This window comes from Platalea leucorodia, assembly GCF_965183815.1.
Source record: "Platalea leucorodia genome assembly, contig: HAP1_HAP1_SCAFFOLD_163, whole genome shotgun sequence".
NCBI classification, from domain to species: domain Eukaryota; kingdom Metazoa; phylum Chordata; class Aves; order Pelecaniformes; family Threskiornithidae; genus Platalea; species Platalea leucorodia.
The window spans coordinates 27,058-52,490 of record NW_028121384.1 but is presented as its reverse complement, the minus strand read 5'-3'; the positions used below and the strand labels follow the sequence as shown (position 1 = coordinate 52,490).

At 50.4% G+C, this 25,433-nt stretch overlaps 2 protein-coding genes across 2 annotated transcripts; one reads left to right on the top strand and one right to left on the bottom strand.

Moving 5' to 3' along the window:
• Positions 1–10,907: 10,907 nt before the first annotated feature.
• LOC309603669 (olfactory receptor 14A16-like) lies at positions 10,908–11,705 on the bottom strand (the record flags this gene model as incomplete). The annotated part of the gene is made up of 1 exon (XM_082338609.1): positions 10,908–11,705. The coding sequence occupies one exon, from the start codon at positions 11,703–11,705 to the stop codon at positions 10,908–10,910; it is 798 nt and encodes a 265-aa protein (XP_082194735.1).
• Positions 11,706–24,127: 12,422 nt separating this feature from the next.
• On the top strand, positions 24,128–25,093 carry LOC309603676 (olfactory receptor 14A16-like; the record flags this gene model as incomplete). Its single annotated transcript, XM_082338614.1, has 1 exon — positions 24,128–25,093. One exon carries the CDS (start codon positions 24,128–24,130, stop codon positions 25,091–25,093), a length of 966 nt encoding a protein of 321 aa, XP_082194740.1.
• Positions 25,094–25,433: the final 340 nt, after the last annotated feature.

The following is a 25,433-nucleotide window of genomic DNA, read 5'->3' as shown; positions in this document are numbered from 1 at the left end:
ACTCCTCTCCCAGTCTATACTTGTGCCCGGCATTATTTCATCCGAGGTGCAGAATCCAGCATTTGTTCTTGCTGAACATGGTGAGAGTTGCCTCCTCTGGGTCATGGATACAGCTTTTCAATTGCACAGGGCCCAGGAGTGTTCCCTGTGCTGCCCCATGATGCCCCAGTATGTCCCACTGGCCTTCAGGTAGGGTATGACCCCTTCACCACTGCTTTCTCAGCCCGATCATCCAACTGGTGTTTCACCCATCTGTTTGTCTACCCTTCCAGAATGTAATGTCCTAACTTGGGTACAAGAATAGTGAGGGAGAACACGTCACAAATCTTGCTGAAGTTGAGGTGACCAACATCCACTCTTGTCCCCTCATGCACAAATGCAGTTACTTCATCATGAAGGCAGTCAGCCTGGTGAGGCATGCTTTACCCTTTGAAAGTCCATGCTGACTGCTTTTGGACACATTCTTCTCTTTAAAGGTCCCAGAAATACCACCCAAGAGATATCGATAGATTACTCCTCACCAAAGTGAGCTTGTACAGCCTGTGGTTCCCTGGGTTGCTCCTTTGCCTTCTTTCAGAGATAGGCGCAACATTGCTTTGTCCTCGCTCACAAGAGACCTCTACCAATGCCATGACCTTTCCAAAGGGATATTCCACAGAAATATGTCTTCCCCTGTAGCTTCATTACCACTATTCTGCCTGTTATATGCTGTATTTAATTTCTCTAATCGTTCGTGTATTTTCACCTGTCCTGATACAATAAGTCATCTTATTTACAATTTCCTGATACAATAAAGTCATCTTACCAGTAGACTGTCTAGACAAAGGCCCTTTCCATTATTCTCCAGTTTTCTCCTCCCCTTACTCTTTGTTCATTCAGATACTTCTCACCTATGCTGCTGCTTTGAGCTTCAGGGACTAAAAGCTTGCCTGTCCTTCAGTAGAACAAGTGCCTGTTTAGCCAATTCTTTAATTATGTTGATCTCTACCTTTCTGTAGCTATCTATGTAAAACATTTCTCATATTATCCCTTGTAGAAAGGCAACTTCATTAGAGGTAGCTTGTAGGCAGCTTATGCTTGAGGAGTGTATTGTATTGTTTCTGAAACTTTATCATGCTTTACTTTGCTTGCAAATAGGAAAAATCCTTCTGTGCCTGTGTGCAGCCAGTTGTCTAAGGAGATCAGGTGGGAGATGGCGCGATGGAGCTGTAACACCCAGTTGCAGACTTCCCTGGAGAAGTCTGATGTAAGGAAAAGTGATGTTCTTGCAGCCTTTCAGTACTTAAAGGTAAAGTACCAAAGCTCAAAGCTCAAGGACAATAAAAAGGGCTTTTTTAAATAAATAAATAGCAAAAGGCAGGCGGGAAATAACATTGGCCCATTACTTGACGAGCAGGGTCACCTCACAAACAGGGACATAGACAAAGCAGAGATGTTTAATGCTTTCTTTGCCTCCACCTTCAACACCGATGAAGTGTTCCCTGGGCTAGAGAACCATGACTGCAAGAACGACAAACTCCCAACCAACCCCGAACTTGTGCAGGATTTGCTGCTCCAGCTGGATAAGTCAATGGGGCCAGACGGGATTCATCCGAGGGTACTTAAAGAGCTGGCTGATGTCATAGCAAGACCTCTCTCAATGATTTATCAATGCTCCTGGGAATGTGGGGAGGTCCCAGTCGACTGGAAGCTGGCAAACGTTGTCCCAGTCTTCAAGAAGGGCAACAGGGATGACCCTGGTAACTACAGGCCTGTCAGTCTCACCTCTGTGCCTGGCAAAATGAGGAAGACAATTCTTCTGGGAGTTATTGAAAAACACCTGAAAGACAACGCAGTCATTGGTCCCAGCCAGCACGGGTTCACGAGGAGAAAGCCCTGCCTGACAAACTTGATTTCCTTCTATGACAAGGTTACCCACCTAGCTGACCAAGGGAAGCCAGGCGATGTCATCTTTTTGGACTTCAGTAAAGCCTTCGATACTGTCTCTCACAGTATCCTCCTGGACAAAATGTCCAGCATACAGCTGGATAAACACCTAATGCAATGGGTGAGCAATTGGCTGATGGGTTGGGCTCAAAGGGTTATAGTAAATGGGGTTACACTGGGCTGGCAACCAGTCACTAGCGGGGTTCCCCAGGGATCCATGTTGGGGCCAGTGCTCTTTAATGTCTTCATAAATGACTTGGATGCAGGACTCAAAGGTTTGTTATCAAAGTTTGCTGATGACACAAGATTGGGAGGAGCCGTTGACACTCTTGAGGGCAGAGAGGCCCTGCAGAGGGGCCTAGACAAATTAAAGAGCTGGGCAATCACCAACTCTATGAGGTTTAACAAGGGCAAGTGCCAGATTTTGCACCTGGGACATGGCAACCCTGGATGTACATACACACTGGGGAACGAGAGGCTGGAGAGCAGCCCCATGGAGAGGGATCTGAGGGTTCTGGTCAACGGCAAGTTGAACATGAGCCAACAGTGTGCCCTGGCAGCCAGGAGAGCCATCTGTGTCCTGGGGTGCATCAAGCACTGCATTGCCAGCCGGGCGAGGGAGGTGATTGTCCCACTCTACTCTGCACTGGTGCGGCCTCGCCTTGAGTACTGTGTGCAGTGTTGGGCGCCACAGGACAAAAAAAACCCAAAGCTACTGGAGAGTGTCCAGAGGAGAGCCACAAAGATGGTAAAAGGGTTTAGAGGGGAAGGTGTATGAGGAGCGGCTGAAGTCACTTGGTCTGTTCAGCCTGGAGAAGAGGAGACTGAGGGGAGACCTCATCATGGTCTACAGCTTCCTCACGAGGGAAGGAGGAGGGGCAGGTACTGATCTATTCTCCCTGGTGACCAATGATAGAACCCGAGGGAACAGCAGGAAGATACGCCAGGGGAGGTTTAGGTTGGACATTAGGAAAAGGTTCTTCACCCAAAGGGTAGTGGAGCAGTGGAACAAGCTCCCCCGGGAGGTAGTCACAGCACCAAGCCTGACAATATGCAGGTGAGTGCTACAGCTTTCTTTGCTGAGGTAAGATGATCTTTAAAGGTCCCTTCCAACCCAAACTATTCTATGATTTTATGACTCTATGATTCTACAAGAACGTGAATTGAGTCAGTTTGCAGAGGTGAAAGCCATCCAGCTGGCTTTGGATATTGCTGAAGGAGAAAAATGGCCGGTACTTGATCTCTATACTGACTCATGGATGGTGGCAAATGGCCTGTGGGGGTGGTTACAGCAATGGAAGCAGAGCAACTGGCAGTGCAGAGGCAAACCCATCTGGGCTGCTGCACTGTGGCAAGATACTGCTGCCTGGGTAGAAAACCTGGCTGTAAAAGCACGTCACTTGGATGCTCATGTAGCCAAGAGTTGGGCCACTGAAGAACGTCAAAACAACCAGCAGGTGGATCAGGCTGCTAAGATTGAAGTGCCTCAGGTGGATCTGGACTGGCAACAGAAGGGTGAATTATTTCTAGCTCGGTGGGCCCATGACACCTCAGGCCATCAAGGAAGAGATGCAACATATAGATGGGCCCGTGATCGAGGGGTGAACTTGACCACGGACACTACTGCACGGGTTATCCATGAATCTGAAACATGCGCTGCAATCAAGCAAGCAAAGTGGTGCAAGCCTCTCTGGGATGGAGGATGATGACTGAAATATAAATACAGGGAGGCCTGGCAGATTGATTATATCACACTCCCACAAACCCGCCAAGGCAAGTGCCATGTGCTTACAATGATGGAAGCAACCACCGGATGGCTGGAGACATATCCTGTGCCCCATGCCACTGCCCGGAACACTGTCCTGGGTCTTGAAAAGCAAGTCCTGTGGTGACATGGCACCCCAGAAAGAATGGAGTCAGACAACAGGACTCATTTCCGAAACAACCTCATAGACACCTGGGCCAAAGAGCATGGCATTGAGTGGATATATCACATCCCCTATCATGCACCAGCCTCCGGGAAAATCAAACAGTACAACGGAGTGTTAAAGACTACACTAAAAGCAATGGGTGCTGGGACGTTCAAACATTGGGACACACATTTAGCAAAGGCCACCTGGTTAGTCAACAGTAGGGGATCCGCCAATTGAGTTGGCCCTGCCCAATCAAAACTTTTATGTACTGTAGAGGGGGTGAAGTCCCTCTAGTCCACATAAAAAATATGCTGGGGAAGACAGTCTGGGTTATTCCTGCCTCGGGCAAAGGCAAACCCATTCATGGGATTGCTTTTACTCAAGGACCTGGGTGCACTTGGTGGGTGATGCAGGAGGATGGGGAAGTCCAATATGTAGCTCCAGGGGATTTGATTTTGGGTGAGAATAGCCAATGGTTTGAATTGGATGATGTTAATTGCTACGTAATACCTCTCACACTGCCCCAGCAGCGAGTACATTGGGAGGGGAACAGAAGTTGTGAGGGGACACAGCTGGGACAGCTGACCCCAGCTGACCAAAGGCATATTCTGTACCATGTGATGTCATGCTCAGCATATAAAGGTGGGGGAAAAGCCGGCCGAGGGTCCGCTGCTCAGGAACTGGCTGGGCAATGGACAGCATCACTTCTTTTGTATATTCTTTTATCATTGTTATTCTTTTCCCTTTCTTTTCTGTCCCATTAAATTGCCTTTATCTCAACCCACAAGTTTTACCTTTTGTTTTCGATTCTATCCCCCTTCCCACTGCGGGGGAGTGAGTGAATGGCTGTGCAGTGTTTAGCTGCCTCTCAGGTTAAACCAGAGAAGGCTTTGACACTGTGAAAACACGGTTCAGTAACAGCCAAAACACGGGTGTGTTATCAACGCTGGTTTAGGCACAAGTGCAAAACATAGCACCATGTGGGCTGCTCTGAAGGAAGTTAACCCCATCCCAGCCAGACCCAGTCCACTTGAAATGGGGGCCCAAAAATGGACACAGTTGCTTACAGGTGGCCTAACGAGTGACGAGCAGGGGAGACAATCTCTTCCCTCGCACTTTTGGCGAGGGTTCTCTTTATGCACTTCAGGACACTGCTGGCCGCTTTTGCTGCCTGGTCACACTGGATCAAGTGGATAAATGCTGGATGGTGTTCTGTATTTAATTTCTCTAATCTTTCCTGTATTTTCACCTGTCCGGGTATGATGAGCATTTCTAAAGTCATCTTTTCAGCAGGTTGTGCAGACAACAGCCCTTTTCCATTATTCTCCAGTTTTCTCCTGCCCTTACTCATAGCTCATTCAGATCCTTCTCACCTGTGCTGCTGCTTTGAGCTTCAGGGACTAAAAGCTTGCCTGTCCTTCAGTAGGACAAGTGTCTGTTTAGCCAATTCTTTAATTATGTTTATCTCTACCTTTCTGTAGCTATGTATCTAAAACATTTCTCATAAGAGTATCCTTTGTAGAAAGGCAACCTCATTACAGGTAGCTTGTATTTAGCATATGCTCAAGGAGTGTATTGTATTGTTTATGAAGCTTTATTAAGTTTAATTTTCTTTGCTGGCCAACAGGAAGAATCCTTCTGTGCCTGTGTGCAGCCAGTTGTCTAAGGAGATCAGGTGGGAGATGGTGCAATGGAGCTGTAACATTCGGCTCCCAAAGGTCAGTGAAGTCTGATGTAAGGAAACGGATGTAAATCCCAGGTGGCCAGTGAGAGAAATGGTGAGGTTGAGGAAGGGAGGAAGCAAGGGGCAAGGTTGTCACTACAGTGCCAGACCTCAAGGGACTGCTTTTCCTAGCTGTCCAGACCTCCCGAGGAGACCCTCTGCATCCATATCAATTGGAGAATGCTGCTGTTACCTCTGCTCTCAACTGAAATGAATAAAATATAACCTTTAAAAAAAGGATTTTGATTAGGTGCACTTGGAAATCTTCCTCCCTACCTACACTTTGAAATGACTCTACAATTAGCTGGACAAGTCTGGAAGAGTTGAAGAAAATTACAGGAAGAGAAATAGCTCGTTAGGGCTTTCTGTATTTTAATGAGCCCCCATGCTGTAGTTGGCCCTGTGTCCGTGAACCTCAGATACTGAGAGGAGACTGAACAAACCTCTCAAGAAGTCAAAGGCAGAAGCAAAACCTTGAAGCATTGATTGGCCCCCCTGAGGGCCATTACTGACAAAGCCTCCCCAAGGACTCGTTAGAGCAGCAAACTGGAGGCTGTGATTGCAGGTAGGCAAAGGCACTGTGCAGGGGGCTGTAATGCTGAGAAAACCCTTGGTTTGTCTGATGAAGCAGCAAGGCCCTCAAGTCCTAATCTGCAGGCCCTGGGAAGGCAGATCCTGTCCCTCACGTCTGGCTCAGGGCTCTTCCTGGGGGCAGTGGGATGTGAGGATGAGCAATGCCAAGTGCAGAAAAACTGTGCAACACCTCCCGGCCTCCCCAAGCAGGGATGAGGAAGAAACAAAGTCCAGAGCCTCAAAATGAAATTTTGTGGCAGGCATCAGCTGCTGCCATAGTCAAGAGGACAAAGACCTCAGTCCTGTTGGGCTCAGGGGGAGGGTGTCTAGTTAGTGTCAGGGCATGGGCTCGCTTTGTGGATTAGGGTTTTGTGTAGGGCTGTTGTGAGGGTTAGGGTCAAGGCTAGCATTTTAGTGTTCAGGATAAAGGCTAGGAATTAGAGTGAGTAATAGGGTGAGAGTAAGCGTTTGTGGTTTGGGGCTTTGGTTTAGAGGTAAGGTTTGAGGTTAGGGATTGGAGTAGGGGATTCCTGTCAGGGGGAAGGGTGCCATTTAGGGGTAGGGTTAGGGCTTAAGCTTACTGGTTAGAAATAGGGTAGATGCCTAACATGAATGCTTTCTCAGTCAGTATCGCGGTGGCATCATAATTACCCAAACACATCTTTCCTCTTCAAAATCTTTCATCTCTGTTGGCCAAACCTCTCTTCCCTCCACCAAATCTTGTCCCAGCTACCCCTGACCTCCCCACATCTTTCATCTTGTTGGGGGAAGCATTGTGATGGCTTTCAAGACCTCAGAGTATCTCTCTCCCCACTGCTGGCTGGTCAGAAATGACCTCACAGCCAGCATCCAAGGGGACACAGTGTGCTGCTGTGCTGGAGAGGCCTCTTCACAGCCTACCCAGCAGCCTGGAAGGCAGGTGATGTCTTCCACCACCCCGAGGTACCCTGCCTGCCTACCAGCTCATGCTGCAGAAGGGCTCCCATATGTCCTGTCACACGTTTCCCACACGCGTGCTTCAGCTGCACAGGGCAGCGGCCACCCCTTTGTGGATGACTGAAGGAAGCCCTGAATGTAGATTTTTAGGAAAAAGTTGAAACCTCTGCAGAAAAGAACTCAATGTAATAGCTGAGAAAGTCTTCATTTCCAGCATGGCTAGCTTGTTATGAATTTTCATTATTTTTTTCATTGTTTTTTATTAACAGCAGGAAGGGCACGTACTGGCAAGCTGATTACACTCCCTTGCTCTGTATGAGTAGCTTTATGCAGCCACTTATCAAAATAAATTTTACCAGTCATTCATATGGAGAAACATTGCTCAGAAGAACTACTCTATTTCTGTTGGAACCCTCTATGTCTCTGCTTCTGCATCTTTGTCTTTTCTCCTTCCTCTGCTTATTCTGTCGTCAAAAATCTCTCCAAGCGGAAGACTGATTGAATCGTAGAATAACTCAGGTTAGAAGAGATTTGAATGTCATCTTTCCCAACACTCCAGATTGAGGCAGGGTGAACTAGGTGAGGTAGCTCCAGAGCTCCTCTCAGCTTGCCAAGGGAGCTGAAGGTGAGCTCCATCCCATCGTACAGGGACATAATAAAGATGTTCAACAGTGTTGGCCCAAGTGCTGGTAACAGAGAGGTGCCGATAATGACTGGCTGCAAGGAGGACTCTGTGCCAGTGGTGACATCTGAGACGGATCGTGCAGTCATCCTCCCGTCCACCTCATCGTCTACTTCTTTAGTCCAGATATCACCAATCTAGCTAGAAGGAGACTATGGGAGGCCATGTTAAGGCCTTGCTAAAGTCCAGCTATGCAACCTCTCTGATGGCTCTTGCCTTTACAAGGCGTTTTACAGAGGTCTCACAATGAAACCAGCCAGCCCCACTTGCACCTCTCTGCACCAGAAACCTTCTCCACATCTCACACTTCCAGGAGAGTGCCCAGGACACAGCACACACCTGTCTGGGTTTTCTGGGCCTGTTCAGAAGAGAACCAGAAGTCATTGCTCCCAGCAGGCCCACGACTCCAATTGGCTCTTTGTGCAGCCCACAGCTTTTCTGAGCACTTCTCTCCGTGTCCCACTCCCCTCCAAACTTTCTGATCCTCAGGCTGCAGATGAGGGGATTGAGCAGGGGCCTGAGGATGGTGTAGCAAAAGGGCTTTGTCCAGCTATCTCGGGAGGGCTTTTCTGGGCATCTCACAGACAAGGATGAGGATGCTGTAGAAAACAGTTTTACAAGTGAGGTGAGAGCAGGAGGCGGAGAAGGCCTCCCACCTGTCCATGCTGGGTGGGAGAGCTGCCCCAGGGTTGCAGCTCTGGTGCACGCACAGGATGCCCCTGTGAAGAGGAAGGGAAGGCCTAGATCTAAAAAGCAGGTTATGAGAGCAAAGAGCATAAGAGTCTTGGTGTCACTGCAGGAGAGCTCCAGTGAAATCACAGAAGAAGTGGTGCACTGCACTGGGGCTGCAGACCTGCATCTGGGACAAGAATGAAGTGACTTGTAGATGAGAGAAACCCCCCTAGCCAAGGTGTAGCTGCCTTCCCAAAACAGACGTTCCAGGTCATGAGTCTTGCAGAGAGAAGCAGGTGGCACACAGCCCAGTACTGATGGTAGGATGTGGCCACCAGCAGGAAACACTCAGTACACGCAAAAGGGGCAGCAAGTACTACTAACACCGCTGTCAGCAGAGATGGTGGTGTGTCCAGTCCGGTCCGCAGTGTGGTCAGGTCAGGGGTATGGTGGTGGAGCTATAGCAAGTCTTCAAGTTGTCCACCACCAGCACAATGATGAGGGTGTTCCCAACACCAGTCACAGGGCAGGTCATGAGAGAGAGGAGCATTGGGGACATTTCCTATTCACACCTAAGCGCTGCAGTGTATCACCCTGCTTTGCACGCCTTAGAGATGCCCCAAGGCATGAGGAATGGACACAGGAACCTCGGGCCAAGGCAGCACATCCCAGTGCTGCATTCAGGTGGTTTCCCAGGGGACATTCCTCTCAATGTGAAGTGACCTCAAGAAACTGTCTTTCCCACAGGCCTTCACAGCAACCCCAAGAATAGCTGATGGCATTTGTGCTCGCTCAGGTTCATCTGTGCCACGCACACCATGTCTTTAGTCTCATCTCATAGAATGAGACAGAACGGTTTGGGTTAGAAGGCACCTCTAAAGATCATCTCGTCCAACCCCCGTTTCCATGGGCAGAGACATCTTCCACTAATAGCTCAAAGCCTCATCCAGCCTGACGTTGAACACTTCCAGGGATGGGGCAGCCACAACTTCTTCAGGCAACCTCTTCCAGTGTCTCACCACCCTCATCATAAATAAATTTTTTCCCTATGTCCAATCTAAATCTAACCTCCTTCAGTTTAAAACCATTGCCCCTTGGCCTGTCACTACAGGCTTTCATAAAAATTCTCTCTCCATTTTTCCTATAAGCCCTTTTTATGTATTGACAGGCCACAAGGAGGTCTCCCCAGACCCTTCTCTTCTCCAGGCTGAACAACACCAACTCTCTCAGCTTCTCTTCATAGGAGAGGTGTTTCAGCCCTCAGATCATTTTCGTGGCTCTCCTCTGGACCCGCTCCAACAGGTCCATGTCTTTCTTGTCCTTGGGAATACAGAGCTGGACACAGTGCTCCAGGTGGGGTCTCACAAGACTAGAGGGGGAGAATCACCTCCCTCAACCTGTTGGCCATGCTTTTATTTAGGCCGCCCAGCATACAGCTGGCTTTCTGGGCTGCAAGAGCACATTACTGGCCCATGTCCAACTTTTCACCCACCAATATCAAGTCTTTCTCTGCAGGGCTGCTCTCAATCCATTCACCTCCCAGTCTTTACTGACAGTGGGGATTGCCCCGACCCACGTGAATGGCCTTGCACTTGGCCTTGTTGAACTTCATGAAGCTTGCATGGACCTCCTACTCAAGCCTGTCCAGGTACCTCTGGATGGCATCCCTCCCCTCAAGTGAATCAGCTGTCCCATGCAGCTTGGTGCCCTCTGCAAACTTGCTGAGGGTGCACTCGATCCCACTCTCTCTGTCATTGATGAAGATACTAAATAGTACTGGTCCCAGTATGGACCCTTGAGGGACACCCCCTGTTATTGGTTTCCACTTAGGCATTAGCCATTGACTGTAACCATTTGCATGTGGTCATCTAGCCATTTCCTTATGCATCTAACAGTCCATCCGTCATACCCATACCTCTCCAATTTAGCAGCAAGAATGTTGTGGGGGACCATATCAAATGACTTAGGTTAGCTCTGCCAAAGAAGTGCCCATTGCCTGTCACTGCGTGCAATCACAGGACTGCCACACAAAAGCCTGTGACCAAGATGCAAGAGCAATCCTTCCTTACAGCAACGCAGGGTCTCAGAGAGAGAGTGTGGAATTTAAAAGAGGACGGCTCCAGGAACACCAAGCGCTGGTGAACCCCAGCAGTGGTGCTGTGCCAGCACTCTTTTCCCCTCCACCTCTGCACACAGGCACTGCCACTGCAGCACCAGAAGAAGTCTCAGAAAAAGGACCTCAGATGAAGAAGTCGCTGCAGGGTCTTTTTGTTTTTTTAAATGCACAGAGAACATGGCTCTTATTTCAACAGTCTTTCCAAAAGTCTCTGGGTAACACTAGAAAGGTAGATAAGGAATTAGAAATGGTATGAAGAATGACATTAATTTCTGCACAACACTATCACATGTAAAACAGAGCAAAAAACCCTCCACCACACCACCAAAACCTCCAGAAGACAGGCTGAGCCTGTAATGAGCTACACTATGAGCGATATGCATAAGAAAATGGACAGTTTATTGCTTCAGAAAAGCATCCAGTCATCAGTTTCCACACTGCATCCTTGAGCTCCTTGTTCCTCATGCTGTAGATGAGGGGATTCACTGCTGGAGGCACCACCGAGTACAGAACTGCCACCACCATATCCAGCAATGGGGAGGAGATAGAGGGAGGCTTCAGGTAGGCAAACATGGCAGTGCTTAGAAAAAGCGAGACCACGGCCAGGTGAGGGAGGCACATGGAAAAGGCTTTGTGGCGTCCCTGCTCAGAGGGGATCCTCAGCACAGCCCTGAAGATCTGCACGTAGGACACCACAATGAAAACAAAACATGCAAATGCTGCTAAGAGACTAACCACAATAAGCCCAACTTCCCTGAGGTAGGAGTCGGAGCAGGAGAGCTTGAGGATCCGGGGGATTTCACAGAAGAACTGGTCCACAGCATTGCCTTGGCAGAGGGGGAGGGAAAATGTATTGGCAGACTGCAGCAGAGAATTGAGAAAGCCACTGCCCCAGGCAGCTGCTGCCATGTGGACACAAGCTCTGCTGCCCAGGAGGGTCCCATAGTGCAGGGGTTTGCAGATGGCAACGTAGCGGTCATAGGACATGATGGTGAGGAGACAAAACTCTGCTGCCATCAGAAAGACAAACAGAAAGACCTGGGCAGCACATCCCTGGTAGGAGATGGCCGTGGTGTTCCAGAGGGAATTGGCCATGGCTTTGGGGAGAATGATGGAGATGGAGCCCAGGTCAAGGAGGGAGAGGTTGAGGAGGAAGAAGTACATGGGGGTGTGGAGGTGGTGGTTGCAGGCCACGGTGGTGATGATGAGGCCATTGCCCAGGAGGGCAGCCAGATAGATGCCCAGGAAGAGCCAGAAGTACACGAGCTGCAGCTCCCGTGTGTGTGCGAATGCCAAGAGGATGAATTCAGTGATGGAGCTGGCGTTGGACATTTGCTGCTTCTGGGCATGGGAACCTGTCCAAGGAGGAAAAGGCAGTGAGAAGTTAAGGCAGAGTTCTTTGAGCAAAACCTACTCCAGTTCTCATGGAAACTCCCCAGGCTTCCTTGCCCCTTTCAGGTAGACCTTTGTCATGTTGCTTTTATGAGCTCTGCATGGTGTTGGCAGAGGGTGCCACTGGGAGCAGGGAGCTCTGCTGTGGACTCTTGAAGTGTCACTCCTGCCCTACAGCAACCGGTAAACAGGAACACAGAGTCATCTCAGATTAAATCCACCTCTGATGCCAGTGAACTTTTCAGCATTGTTGTTCTCATTTCACCCAACAGCAGAGCAGAGCTGTGGGGATTTTGGTTTGTGTATTTTGTTCTAGTTGCCTCACCGAAACCAAGGAGTGTTTTTAAGGTAGAAAGCTTTGGCATTCCTGTTGCACTCCAGGTGAAACCTTGTGGGTGCTGACAGGCAAAGGAAGCTCCCTGGGCAGGCTGAGTGCTCATCCTGGCAGGCGGCAGAGTCCCTGCCCTGGCACACAGCCCCCTGGGGTGCAGGGACCCTCCTCTGAACGACAGCCCTGCACACCCTGGCTGCACAACTGGCTTCACAGCCCTGCAGCCATCCCCAGGAGAAGGCAGCCATCATGCCCTGTCCTTCTGACCGTGCAGCAGGGAAGCCCTGCCCTGGAGTACGTCCTCCGTCTTCACACCAGGGAAGCCAAGACAGACATCCTGACAGGTCCTAGCAGTCATGGGATGTGCCAGCTCTGGAAGACCTGTCCAGGATACTCATCTGCATTGCCCTGCTGCCAGAGACTTACCGTGTCAAATGCTGTGAAGATTTCTCTGGGAACAAGCTCAACTCTGTCCTCCCACCCCAGACTGCCTTGAACCTCTCTCTGCCTCACTCATCTCCCCTCGGTGCCTGCAGGCAGTGCCCTCAGCCCTGCTGCACTTTGTAGAGGAGCCACTCCTGGGCAGAGCTGTCTCTCAGCAGTGCTGCCCACTTGCCATGAGCTCCCTGCATCCCAGGAGCCTGGGCCACCTGAGCAACAGAGGACCAGCCCAAGGCAGCACTTTCTCCACCCCCTCAGGCCTCCCTCCAGGTGTCCCTGGGGCTCCAGGGCAACCTACTGTGAAACAAGCTGAATATTTCCTCCCTCAGCTGGGGAGAGACACTTCTTTCCTGCAGTGTCATTTCTCCTATCTGAGGCAGAGTTAGGTCTAAAATTCACCTTTGTTGTCTTATCATTAGGCAGGACACCCAGACAAAGACAGGCAGGGATCTTCTTTACTCCTGCTGAGGGAAGGGATTCAGCTGAGTCAATCGAGGCATCTCATCCTGCGTTTCTATTGTTAGCGCTGGAAGGGGACTGAGCTCCCTCCCTTGCCTGTCACAAACCCACAGGACGTGGGATTCCTCTTGCCTCAGTTCAGGCAATAGGGTTAAATAGGCACCTGCATGTGAGTTCCTTGTCTCAGCTCCCATGGTAATTGCTGAAGATGTAGGTCAGGAGTTGGCTGTTCAGGTGAAATAGCTGGTGATGTTTGAGGTACCAGAGGTTGTCCAAGGCATGTGCAACACAGCTGCACCTGTCCCTATTTACTATTTCCTTGGCAGCCTGCGCTGCCATCTGACCAAATACTGTCCTGTATCACAGGGAGAGCTATGTTTCTCTGTCTTTTCCATCAGCTGGCTTGACTAGATCTCCATTGACTATAATGGCGGTTTTCATCCCCATATTGCCTAATCACATCCTGGACAGTTACTCTTTTTAATGTCCAAATTGAGGCCTGTAGTGTTGTATGAGATGTCAAGGCTCTCACACAGAACTACATGCGGCTGGCAGGTACAGCACAGGAAAGCCATCCTCATTCAGAGCAAGAGTGTGACAGATGCCCCGGACAGCACTGCAGACAGGTTCGGTGCCTTTGTGCAAGCCACTGACAGCCACCACTGCACTGTGGCAGGGTCTGTCCCTTCTCTATCCAGCAGATGTAGGACAGTCCAGGAACACAAGGCACATCACACTGGGCTCTCCACTTGGGTGCCTACATTCTCAGACTGCTGGTTTTGCTCTGCATCAACCTCAATCAAGGTTGCTCATCAACCTTGCTCTGCATCACCCTCTTGATGATACAGCCAAGGAACAGACCAACAGTTTTCACAGTGGGCCTGTCAGCAGCACCTTGTCATTCATGGAGATCACCTTCACGTCCACTGAAGGCCCTCAGGGGCAGCAGAGATACCACTGAAGTAAACCCATTTCTTTCCAGGGCTGCGTTTCCCAGCCCTGTTTCTCTCTGTCCCTGCAACAGCAGGGTTTGCTCACTCTCTTGGCATCCAGTTTCAACCTTATTTTTCCATCTGCTGTCCACTCTGGCATGTCTCTGCTCTGAAGCAAAGCCTTTGCACACGTGCGGTCTTGGATGCGTGGTACCAGGTTTTCCCAAGACAAGTCAGAGCTTGGCCTGGTGCTGCACCTGAGGTGCTACAGCCCAAATGTGCACCGATGCCCCCAGCCAGGGGCATAGCCAGGATGAGCTGGAGCCTGTGCTTTTTGACATCGATGGAGTAACTGCCAAGGCGTGGTAGAACAAGTCACACAGCTTGGGGTGCTGCAATGGATGGGTACAGGCTTTTCAGGACAGACAGGCTGGAAGGATCAGGAGTGGGGTTTCTCTCAAAGTGAAGAAGCTACTTGGATGTATGGAGCTCCTCTATGGGGCCAGTGAAAGCTCTGGTGAGTCCTTGTGAGTGAGGATCAGAGGAGGGGCCAGTAAAAGTGACATTGTGGTGGGAGATGAGGAACCCACGGTCAGGGTGGAGAAGTGGGCATAGTCTTTTCTAAGCACCCCAAGGAAGTCTCTGGATGGAGAAGCCTGGGCCTCACTGGGGATTTTGATGACCCTGGCATTTTCTGGAAGGGGAGCAGAGCAGCATGCAAACAGTCCAGGCAGTTTCTGGAGTTTCTTGGGACAACTTCTGAGCATAGCTGCCAGATGGGCCAACAAAGATAATGCAAACCTGGATCTGGTACTTGCCAGCAAGGAAGAGCTTGTCCGAGATGTGAAGATCATTGTAAGTCTTGGTTGTCATCACCCTGAAATATTGGGGTCCCAGTTCCTGAGGTCAATGGGGAAGGAAAACAGGAGACTGCAGATGCTGGATGTTAGAAGAGCAGACTTTGGCCTATGCTGGGGAGTTCTAGCAGGGATCCAATGGTCAGCAGCACTGAATGGCAGCAGAGCTCAGTACAGCTGGTCTTCAAGGCCAGCATCCTCCAAGCATAGCAATGGTCTATAACAAATGTTGGTTGAAAGTTGAAAGTAAATTCAAGGGCACCATAATGAGCTGTTACTACTTCAGGGACAGTGAAAGAAGCAGCAAAGATAATATGGAATCACTCCCAAGTTTAGTAAGAGCAGGTGTAGATTGATCTGAGATATTTAGTGTGCTCTTTGACTCAGTTATCACCAGCAAGGTCTCCCAGGCCTTTGTGCCTCAAGGCAGGAGTCTGGATGAAAACAGCCAATGGTGGATGGGAATCAAATCAGGGGCTACTTGAGCAAACTCAAACGTTACCAGTCAGAAGGGACTGGATGTATATATCTGTATTTAAATAGAGGGAGAAAAAGTGCTATCAGCTTGCTGGTCCATGTCCATGGCCTATGAAAAAATAACGAGAATTTACAGACGAGCATCAAAGTTCTGAAAATGAAGGCTTCTTATACACTTATCACACTGAGGTCTTTTCTGCCTACGTTTCAACTTCTGCTTAACATCTTCATTCAAGGGTTGATACAGTTGCCCACACAGAGGTGGCGAGGATACGTGGGAGTACCCGACGCCCCAACATGGTACTAGGAAATGTGACCCAGGGCTGATGGGAGCATTTCTGGAGCAGGAGCTGGCGGACAGGCAGGGTAGGCCAAAGCATCTCAGTTGAGACAACTGATATCTCTCCTTTGAGTAGAAAAGGAAGCACTGGAGGAGGATGAGAAATGAGTGCGTCTAGATGCTGCGGAGTCTACAAAGAACATGCTCCTGTAACGCAGATATGTTGGGATTAATGCAGATTTGGCTATTCAAAAGAGAGCATTCCATTCACGTTGTCTCTTTGCTTCCCTCTGTGAATTGAGGGAGCTTGACTGCAGCGTGTGACTCGCTGTGTGCAAAGATTGAATATGGACAGAGTCCGAGGCAGGGAGTGCTTTGGCAGTTCTTGGGATCCATGCTTGATGCAAAAATGTGCTTTCTATTGGTCTAAGGCTATCCACTGTGGAGAGTGGACTTCAGAGGAGGTAAAGTGGACTTAATATACAGCAGAGGAGTGTATTTTATTTTTATTGAACCATGCCTGCCTTTGGTTTTGTTTTTTTGGCAATTAAGAAACATCCTTCTGTGTCTCGGTGCAGCTCATTCCCCAAATAAAACAGGTGGGAACTGGTGACAATGCGCTGAAACATGGAGCTACAGACTGTAGTGGAGAAAGGTCAGATTTGAGCAAAGGTGCCATAGATCCCAGGTGCCTGACGAGAGACATGTAGAGTTGGAGGTAGGGACAAAGATTGCCCATAGAGTGTCTGACATACAGGGTCTTGACTTGTCTATGTATTCAGTCTTGACTATGTTTGGTTTCAATACCATTTGGAGATTGCTGATATCACTCAACGTGTAAGCAGACGAATGAAGAAAAGCAGAAGAAATGCCTTCTTATTGTTTTTGATTACTGAAATCTTTTCACTTCTGAAATGTCTCTAATTAACCACATAAGAACTGAGGAATTAAGAAAATTATGCCCAGAGACTTGTCTCATTAGGGAATTTTGCATGTTAATGAGCCCTCTGGTGCCAAGTTCCTGAACTGCAGATACTGAAAGTGCAATGAACCGGCCTCTAGCGAAGTAAAAGTCAGCAGCAAACCTCCAGATTTCTGAGGGTGTTAGCAGTCCCCACTGAGAGCCATCACTGAAGAGACCATGGAGGGAATGAGCAGAAAAATGTCCTGCTGTTGCCCCCATAATCCAAGGGCAAATGGTTAGCAACCTGCTACACCACTTAGACAAGAACAAGCCTATGGGGCTGGATGGGATCCATCCAAGGGGAAAAGGTTAGTGACCTGCTACACCACGTAGGCACACACAAGTCTATGGGGCCGGATGGGATCCACCCAAGGGTACTGAGGGAGCTGGCGGAAGGGCTCACCAAGCCACTTTCAAACATTTATCAGCAGTCCTGGCTACCTAGGGAGGTCCCAGTTGACTGGAGGTTAGCAAATGTGATGCCCATCCACAAGAAGGGCCAGAAGGAGGATCCAGGGAACTACAGGCCTGCCAGTCTGACCTCAGTGCCCAGAAAGGTTGTGGAGCAGATCATCATTCTATGATCTTGAGTGCCATCCCACAGTACGTACAGGGCAACCGGGGGATCAGGCCCAGTCAGCGTGGCTTTATGACAGGCAGGTCCTGCTTGACTAACCTGATCTCCTTCTGTGACAAGATGACCCACTTAGTGGATGAGGGAAAGCCTGTGGATGTTGTTTCCCTGGACTTTAGTAAAGCCTTTGACACTGTTTCCCACAGCATTCTCCTGGAGAAACTCGCTGCTCATGGCTTGGACAGGTGTACTCCTCACTGGGTAACAAACTGGCTGGATGACCAGGCCCAAAGAGCTGTGGTGGATGGAGTTCAATCCAGTTGGCGGCCGGTCACAAGTGGTGTTCCCCAGGGCTCAATATTGGGGCCGGTTCTGTTTAATATCTTTATCAATGATATGGACAAGGGGATTGAGTGCACCCTCGGTAAGTTTGCAGATGACACTAAGTCCATAAAATCATAGAATGCTTTGGGATGGAAGGGACCTTTGAAGGTCATCTAGTCCATCCCCCCTGCAATGAGCAGGGACATCTACAACTAGATCAGGTTGCTCAGAGCCCTGTCCAGCCTGGCCTTGAATGTTTCCAGGATGGGGCATCTACCACCTCTCTGGGCAACCCGTTCCAGTGTTTCACCACCCTCATTGTAAAAAATTTCTTCCTTAGATCTAGTCTGAATCTACCCTCTTGCAATTTAAAACCATTACCCCTTGTCCTATCGCAACAGGCCCTGCTAAAGAGTCTGTCCCCATCTTTCTTATAAGCCCCCTTATATTGAAATACTATAAGCCCCCTTAGTATTGAAAGGCCACAATACGGTCTCCCTGCAGCCTTCTCTTCTCCAGGCTGAACAACCCCAGCTCTTTCAGCCTTTCCTCATAGCAGAGGTGTTCCATCCCTCTCATCATTTGCGTGGCACTCTTCTGGACCCGCTCCAACAGGTCCATGTCCTTCCTGTGCTGAGGACTCCAGAGCTGGAGGCAGTGCCCCATGTGGGGTCTTACCAGAGCAGAGCAGAGGGGGAGAATCACCTCCCTCGACCTGCTGGCCACGCTTCTTTTGATGCAGCCCAGGAGACACTTGGCTTTCTGTGCTGCGAGAGCACATTGCAGGCTCATGTCCAGCTTTTCATCTACCAGTACCCCCAACTCCTTCTCCTCAGGGCTTCTGTCAATCCCTTCATCCCCCAGCTTGTATTGATACCAGGGATTGCCCTGACCCAGGTGCACGACCCTGCGCTTGGCCTTGTTGAACCTCATGAGGTTCACACAGGCCTATTTCTGTAGCTTCTCCAGGTCCCTCTGGATGGCATTCCCTCCCTCAGGCATGTCAACTGCACCACTCAGCTTGGTGTCATCCGCAAAATCACTGAGGGTGCACTCAATCCTGCTGTCTATGTCATTGATGAAGATATTGAACAGCACAGGCCCCCGTACGGACCCCTGAGGGACACCACGTGTCACTGTTCTCAATCTGGACATCGAGCCATTGACCACTACCCTCTGGATGCGACCCTCCTGTCAATTCCTTATCCACCAAACATCTCACTCATCAAATCCATACCCTTCCAATTTAGAGAGAAGGATATTGTGGGGGACCATGTCAAAGGCCTTAGAGAAGTCCAGATAGATCACATCCATAGCTCTTCCCTTGTCCACGGATGTAGTTACTCCATCATAGAAGGCCACTAGGTTGGTCAGGCAGGACTTGCCCTGGGTGAAGCCATGCTGACTGTCCCGAATCACCTCCCTTTCCTCCATGTGCCTTAGCATAGCTTCTAGGAGGATCTGCTCCATGATCTTCCGAGGCACAGAGGTGAGGCTGACAGGTTGGTAGTTCCCAGGGTCCTCCTTTCTACCCTTTTTAAAAATGGCTGCAATAGTTCCCTTTTTCCAGTCCCCAGGGACTTCACCTGACTGCCATGGCTTTTCAAATATCAGGGAGAGTGGCTTAGCAACTACATCAGCCAATTCCCTCAGGACTCTGGGATGCAAGTTGGGCGGGAGTGTTGATCTGCTGGAGGGTAGGAAGGCTCTGCAGAGGGATCTGGACAGGCTGGATTGATGGGCCAAGGCCAACTGTATGAGGTTCAACAAGGCTCAGTGCCGGGTCCTGGGCTTGGGTCACAACAACCCCATGCAACGCTATAGTCTTGGGGAAGAGTGGCTGGAGAGCTGCCTGGCGGAAAAGGATCTGGGGGTGTTGGTCGACAGCCGCCTGAACATGAGCCAGCAGTGTGCTCAGGTGGCCAAGAAGGCCACTGGCACCCTGGCTTGTATCAGAATTAGAGTGGCCAGCAGGACTAGGGGAGTGATCGTACCCCTGTACTGGGCACTGATGAGGCCGCACCTCGAGTGCTGTGTTCAGTTTTGGGCCCCTCACTACAAGAAGGACATTGAGGTGCTGGAGCGTGTCCAAAGAAGAGTAATGAAGCTGGTGAAGGGTCTAGAGAACAAGTCTTATGAGGAGTGGCTGAGGGAACTGGTTTTGTTAAGTCTACAGAAAAGGAGGCTGAGGGGAGACCTTGTCGCTCTCCACAACTAACTAAAAGGAGGTTGCAGTGGGTTGGGTGTCAGTCTCTTTTCCCAAGTAACAAGTGATAGGATGAGAGAAAATGGCGTCAAGTTGTGTCAGGGGAACTTTAGGTTGTATATTAGGAAAAACTTCTTCACCAAAAGGGTTGTGAAGCATTGGAACAGGCTGCCCAGGGAAGGGCATGTAGGCATGGCACGTAGGGACATGGTTTAGTGATGGACTTGGCAGTGTTAGGTTAACAGTTGGACTCATTGATCTTAAAGGCCTTTTCCAAGCTAAATGATTCTGTGATTCTATGATTCTCCTTTTTGCCCATCCCTCTGGCCTGTCAATGTCCTTTGGGATGGCAGCCTTGCCCTCCAGTGTCATGTCAGCTCTCCTCAATATGGTTTCATCTGCAAACGCTATGAAAAAGAGCTCTCTCATCTCCTCCAGGTCATTAAAAACATGTGAAACAGGGTAGGTGGTGGGACAGACTCTTGCAGGACCCTTCTAGCTAGATGCCTCCAGGCAGAGTACCACACATTGACCGCATCCCTCTGAGCCTGACCAGCCGTCTCATTCTTTTCCCCTCTACTTACGCACCCATGCAGGCCATAATATCCTAACGTGGGCACAAGAATATTGTGAGGGATGATGCTGAACTCTTCACTGACTTGCAGGTTAAAAGACAGCCACTCTTCTCCTGCTGTCCAGCAATCCTGCCCTTTCATCCTGGAAAGCAAAGAGGATGGCAAGACACAAGCTACCCTGGGGAAAACCAGTCACCTTCATTTTCAGACACCCAGAAATGGGGTCTGAATGGACACACTCAGACACACTCACACGCAGCCTTGAGTTTTCCTGCTCATCCCTTGGGTGTTTTTGAAAGGTGCATGCAATGGTTGGGGGCTGCCAGTCATCAGGGAGTGCCCCCAGCCTCCATGACCTTATAAAGATGGTGGAGAGTGTCATCGCTGTGAGACTGGCTTGCCCTCTCAGCTCCCTGGGATGCCACCTCTCCTTTCCCATAGACTGGCAAGGATTGCATTTGCTCAAGTGCCCCCTGACTTGATCCACATCCACCACTGCTTGATCTCCTCCAGAACCCCACCCTGAGTCACAGAGGCCTGAGAGACCTTGCTGGGGAAGACTGAGGCAAAGAGGATAACAGAGACTCTCATATTTACCTACACCTGCTCTTAGAAAACTCAGCAGTGGCCACACAGTATCTTTGTTTCTTCTTTAACAGTTCCAGAAGTAGTAAACACGCAGATGGTGCCCTTGAATTGCCTTTCAAGTTTAGATTGTGTTGCGATCTGGACTATTGCTGAGCTTGGAGGATGCTGTCCTTGAAGACCAGCCGTACTGAGCTTTGCCACCATGTCACAGCTCTGTCTCCCACAGTATCGGCTCCAGCTCGTCCTGTCTGTGCCCCTGTCTGAGGGCACTGGTGCACATTTGTGCTGAAGCACCCCAGCTCTGGCAGCAGGCAAGCTCCTACTTGCCATAAGGAAACCTGTTACCCAGTGTCCAGGACCCTGTATGTGCAAAGGCTTTGCTTCAGAGCAGAGACACGGCATGGACAGAAGAATTCTGAATGTCTTTCTATTCCTAGGACCACAAACTCAGAAAGAAATGCCTAAATTCACCCAACTGAAGACATTCCCCAGCTTGCAGAAATTAGATCCCTGCCTGTCACCTGCCAGGTGTCCTGTCTAATGATGGAAAAACAAAAGGTGATTCTCATGGCCAACTCTTTTCCCAAGAGGAGAACTGCCACTGCTGGAAAGTAGTGTCTCTCCCCAGCTGAGGGAGGGAACATCAGTGATGCCTTCAGCCTGTTTCACAGCAGGTTCCCCTGGAGCCCCAGAGACATCTGGAGGGAGCCCAGAGAGGGCAGAGATAGTGTTGCCTTGGGCTGGTCCTCTGCTGCTGAGCTGGGCTGGGCTCCTGGGACAGAGGGAGCTCGTGGGAAGTGGGCAGCACTGCAGAGAGAAAAGCTCTGCCCAGGAGCAGCAGCTCTGCAAAGCGCAGCAGGGCTGAGGGCACTGCCTGCAGGCATGGAGGGGACATGAGTGAGGCAGAGACAAGTTAAAGGCAGGCATGAGTGGGAAGATGGCCGAGAACTCACTGGGGGAGAGATCTTCAAAGCCCTCTACATGGTAAGTCTCTGGATGCAGGGCAACGTACCTTGTGTTCCTGGAGGGATGTCCAAAAACTGGCACATCCCACAGCGTATGAGATCTTTCAGGAGGACTCTCACAGTTTCTCTATTGGAGAGGAGGAGGATGTGCTCCAGAGCAGGGCTTCCCTGCTGCACCATCAGAGGGATGGGGCATGGCTGCTGCCTTCTCCCAGGGACAGACGCAAGGTGTGAATCTCGGTGTGCAGCCAGGGGTGCCCGGGGCTGTCCTTCGGAGCAGGGTCCCTGCACCCCAGGGGGCTGTGTGCCAGGGCAGGGACTCTGCTGCCTGCCAGGGTCAGCACTCAGCCTGCCTGGGGAGCTCCCCACGGTGTTGTGGGGAGAAGCTGTGCAAGGAGTGACCCCTGGCCAGGCAGGGTTCTTCTGCTGTTGAGAGGGTGCTGCATGGGACAACGCTGCTCTCAGATCCAGCTCATGCCCAGGTCATTTCCAAGGAGACTTTTCATGAGTACAGTCAGGGTTTCCTGCTTGAGTCTGTGCTTTCCTGAATCTATGCTTCCACTTTTCTCTGGCTTGGCTTGGTGGCACTGGAAACTCAGCTGTGCAGGTTAGAGAAGGGGCTGAGACTCCTAAACCATCACCTTGGGGTCTACTAGGAAGCTCAGCAAGTACCTTCACCCCCCACCAGCCTAGAGCTAAAACTGGTATCACCTTTCCAGTTTCATCAGGGTTTGCGTGACCAGCATGCTCGTTGGCCCCTGCACACACACACAGAGGCTGCAGGGCAGAGCTGGGCACACAGGGGCTGGGATAGGGTCTGGGAGCACTGGCAGGGAAGAGATGTGGGGCCAGAGAAACAGATCCCAGCAGGGACAGCACAGGCAGTAGAGACATGGGCAGGGAGAGAGGGAAATGCTAAGGGAAACCCTGCTGCAGAGGAGATATGGGTGCCTGCCAGCCATGCCCTGCAGTACAGATGCCTTCCCTGAGCAACACCCTTCTTGTCTCCTCTCCCACCTAGCAAAGCCCTCAGCCAGCCCATGGCATCTAGGGTGTTAGTCACCTCCTCGTCCATCTGCCAGCAGGAGAGATGAAGTGCATTTCCCACTGACCAGGGGCTGAAGGTCATTGCCCTGTGTTATCAGCATCTGGGAAGGGCTCTGCAGTGCTGGGTAAGGGAAAGGCTTTCCTGAGTGTCCCTCTGCCTCTCCATTGCCTCCCTCAGCTGCTCTTGGTGTTGATGTCAGGATCTCTGAGAATAATAGTTTCAGCTGAGTCAGGCATGGATCTTGTGGGTCCTCCCATTCAGATGTGTTTAAGGCAATGAGGTGTCCAGCTTTCCTCTAACCTGTGAAGCTCTGGGCAATGCAGTCTGTGAGGCTAGGAAATGAGCTGATTTTCCCTTAATCAGATGCCATCATTAGCACACTTGGCTACCTCCTTGGGGTGTCCTTCCAAACTGCCAGATGCCTTCCAGGATGCACAATGAGCCATGTGTGTCTTTGGCTAGAAATGGGGTGCTAAGACCTTGGGAAACGGGAAGACATTTAGTGGTCTGCAGTGGATGCCTTTGCTCTCAGCACTGTCTGGTGACTTTTCAGGAAAACGTAGGATTGTGATCACCCTCCATCTCAGAAAGGTGCAAGCACTGGGCAGCTGGGAACAACACGGAGGGACAGACCATCACCCCTCACTCTTCACTAAACCATAGGCAATCCTCTTGTCTTGTAGGACTCACTCTGTTGTCCCTGAGTGCAGCAGAAATGCTGAGGGTTTCTGACACGCAAACACGCTCCCCAGGGGAGAATGAGGGGAGATGTAAAAATAACCTCTCAAACTGCCTTCTGCCATCCCCATTGCTTAGCGCTGGCAGTGCAGATGCAGACAAGCTCTTCTGTTTTGGGAGCAGTTTCATCTGATAAAGTCAAAAACTAGCACTGGCTCCTGCCCCCACCGTTCCCATGAACTCACTGCTGTAGAGCAGGGCTGACTCCTCAGCCATCAGCGGGCACAGCACGTGCTCCTCACCACACACTGAACCAGCACCAACCAGAGATCCAGCCACAGAGCTGAAGGAAGGTCTCCTAGAAAGGCAAAAGGGAGGGTGTGTGCAGCAGGGGAGGGTTTATGGGAAATGGCTTTGATTTTGCTCAGAGAAGTCTCCCTTATCGTCTCATCACCTTTTCCTCCTTAGACAGTGCCGCATGCCCAGAAGCAGTAAATGTCCAATGGTAGCTCCATCACTGAATTCCTCCTCCTGGCATTCGCACACACACGGGAGCTGCAGCTCGTGCACTTCTGGCTCTTCCTGGGCATCTACCTGGCTGCCCTCCTGGGCAACGGCCTCATCATCACCGCCATGGCCTGCGATCACTGCCTCCACACCCCCATGTACTTCCTCCTCCTCAACCTCTCCCTCCTTGACCTGGGCTCCATTTCCTCCACTGTCCCCAAAGCCATGGCCAATTCCATCTGGGACACCAGGGCCATCTCCTACACAGGATGTGCTGCCCAAGTTTTTCTGTTTGTCTTTTTGATGTCGGCAGAGTTTTCTCTTCGCACCATCATGTCCTATGACCGCTACGTTGCCATCTGCAAACCCCTGCACTATGGGACCCTCCTGGGCAGCAGAGCTTGTGTCCACATGGCAGCAGCTGCCTGGGGCGGTGGGTTCGTCTATGCTGTGCTGCACACAGCCAATACATTTTCAATACCGCTCTGCCAAGGCAATGCTGTGGACCAGTTCTTCTGTGAAATCCCCCGGATCCTCAAGCTCTCCTGCTCCGACTCCTACCTCAGGGAAGTTGGGCTTATTGTGGTTAGTCTCTTAGCAGCATTTGCATGTTTTGTTTTCATTGTGGTGTCCTACGTGCAGATCTTCAGGGCCGTGCTGAGGATCCCCTCTGAGCAGGGACGGCACAAGGCCTTTTCCACGTGCCTCCCTCACCTGGCCGTGGTATACCTGTTTATCAGCACTGCCATGTTTGCCTACCTGAAGCCCCTCTCTATCTCCTCCCCATCGCTGGATCTGGTGGTGGCAGTGTTGTACTCAGTGGTGCCTCCAGCAGTGAACCCCCTCATCTACAGCATGAGGAACAAGGAGCTCAAGGATGCAGTGTGGAAACTGATGACTGGATGCTTTTCTGAAGCAGTAAACTGTCCATTTTCTTATGCATATCGCTCATAGTGTAGCTCATTACAGGCTCAGCCTGTCTTCTGGAGGTTTTGGTGGTGGTGGTGGAGGGGTTTTTGCTCTGTTTTACATATGATAATGTTGTGCACAAAGAAATGTCATTCTTCATACCATTTCTAATTCCTTATCTACCTTTCTAGTGTTACCCAGAGAGCGCTGAAAAGACTGTTGAAATAAGAGCCATGTTCTCTGTGCATTTAAAAAAATAAAGGACCCTGCAACGACTTCTTTATTTGAGGTCCTTTTTCTGAGACTTCTTCTGGTGTCACAGTGGCAGTGCCTCTGTGCAGACGTGGAGGGGAAAAGAGTCCTGGCACAGCACCACTGCTGGGGT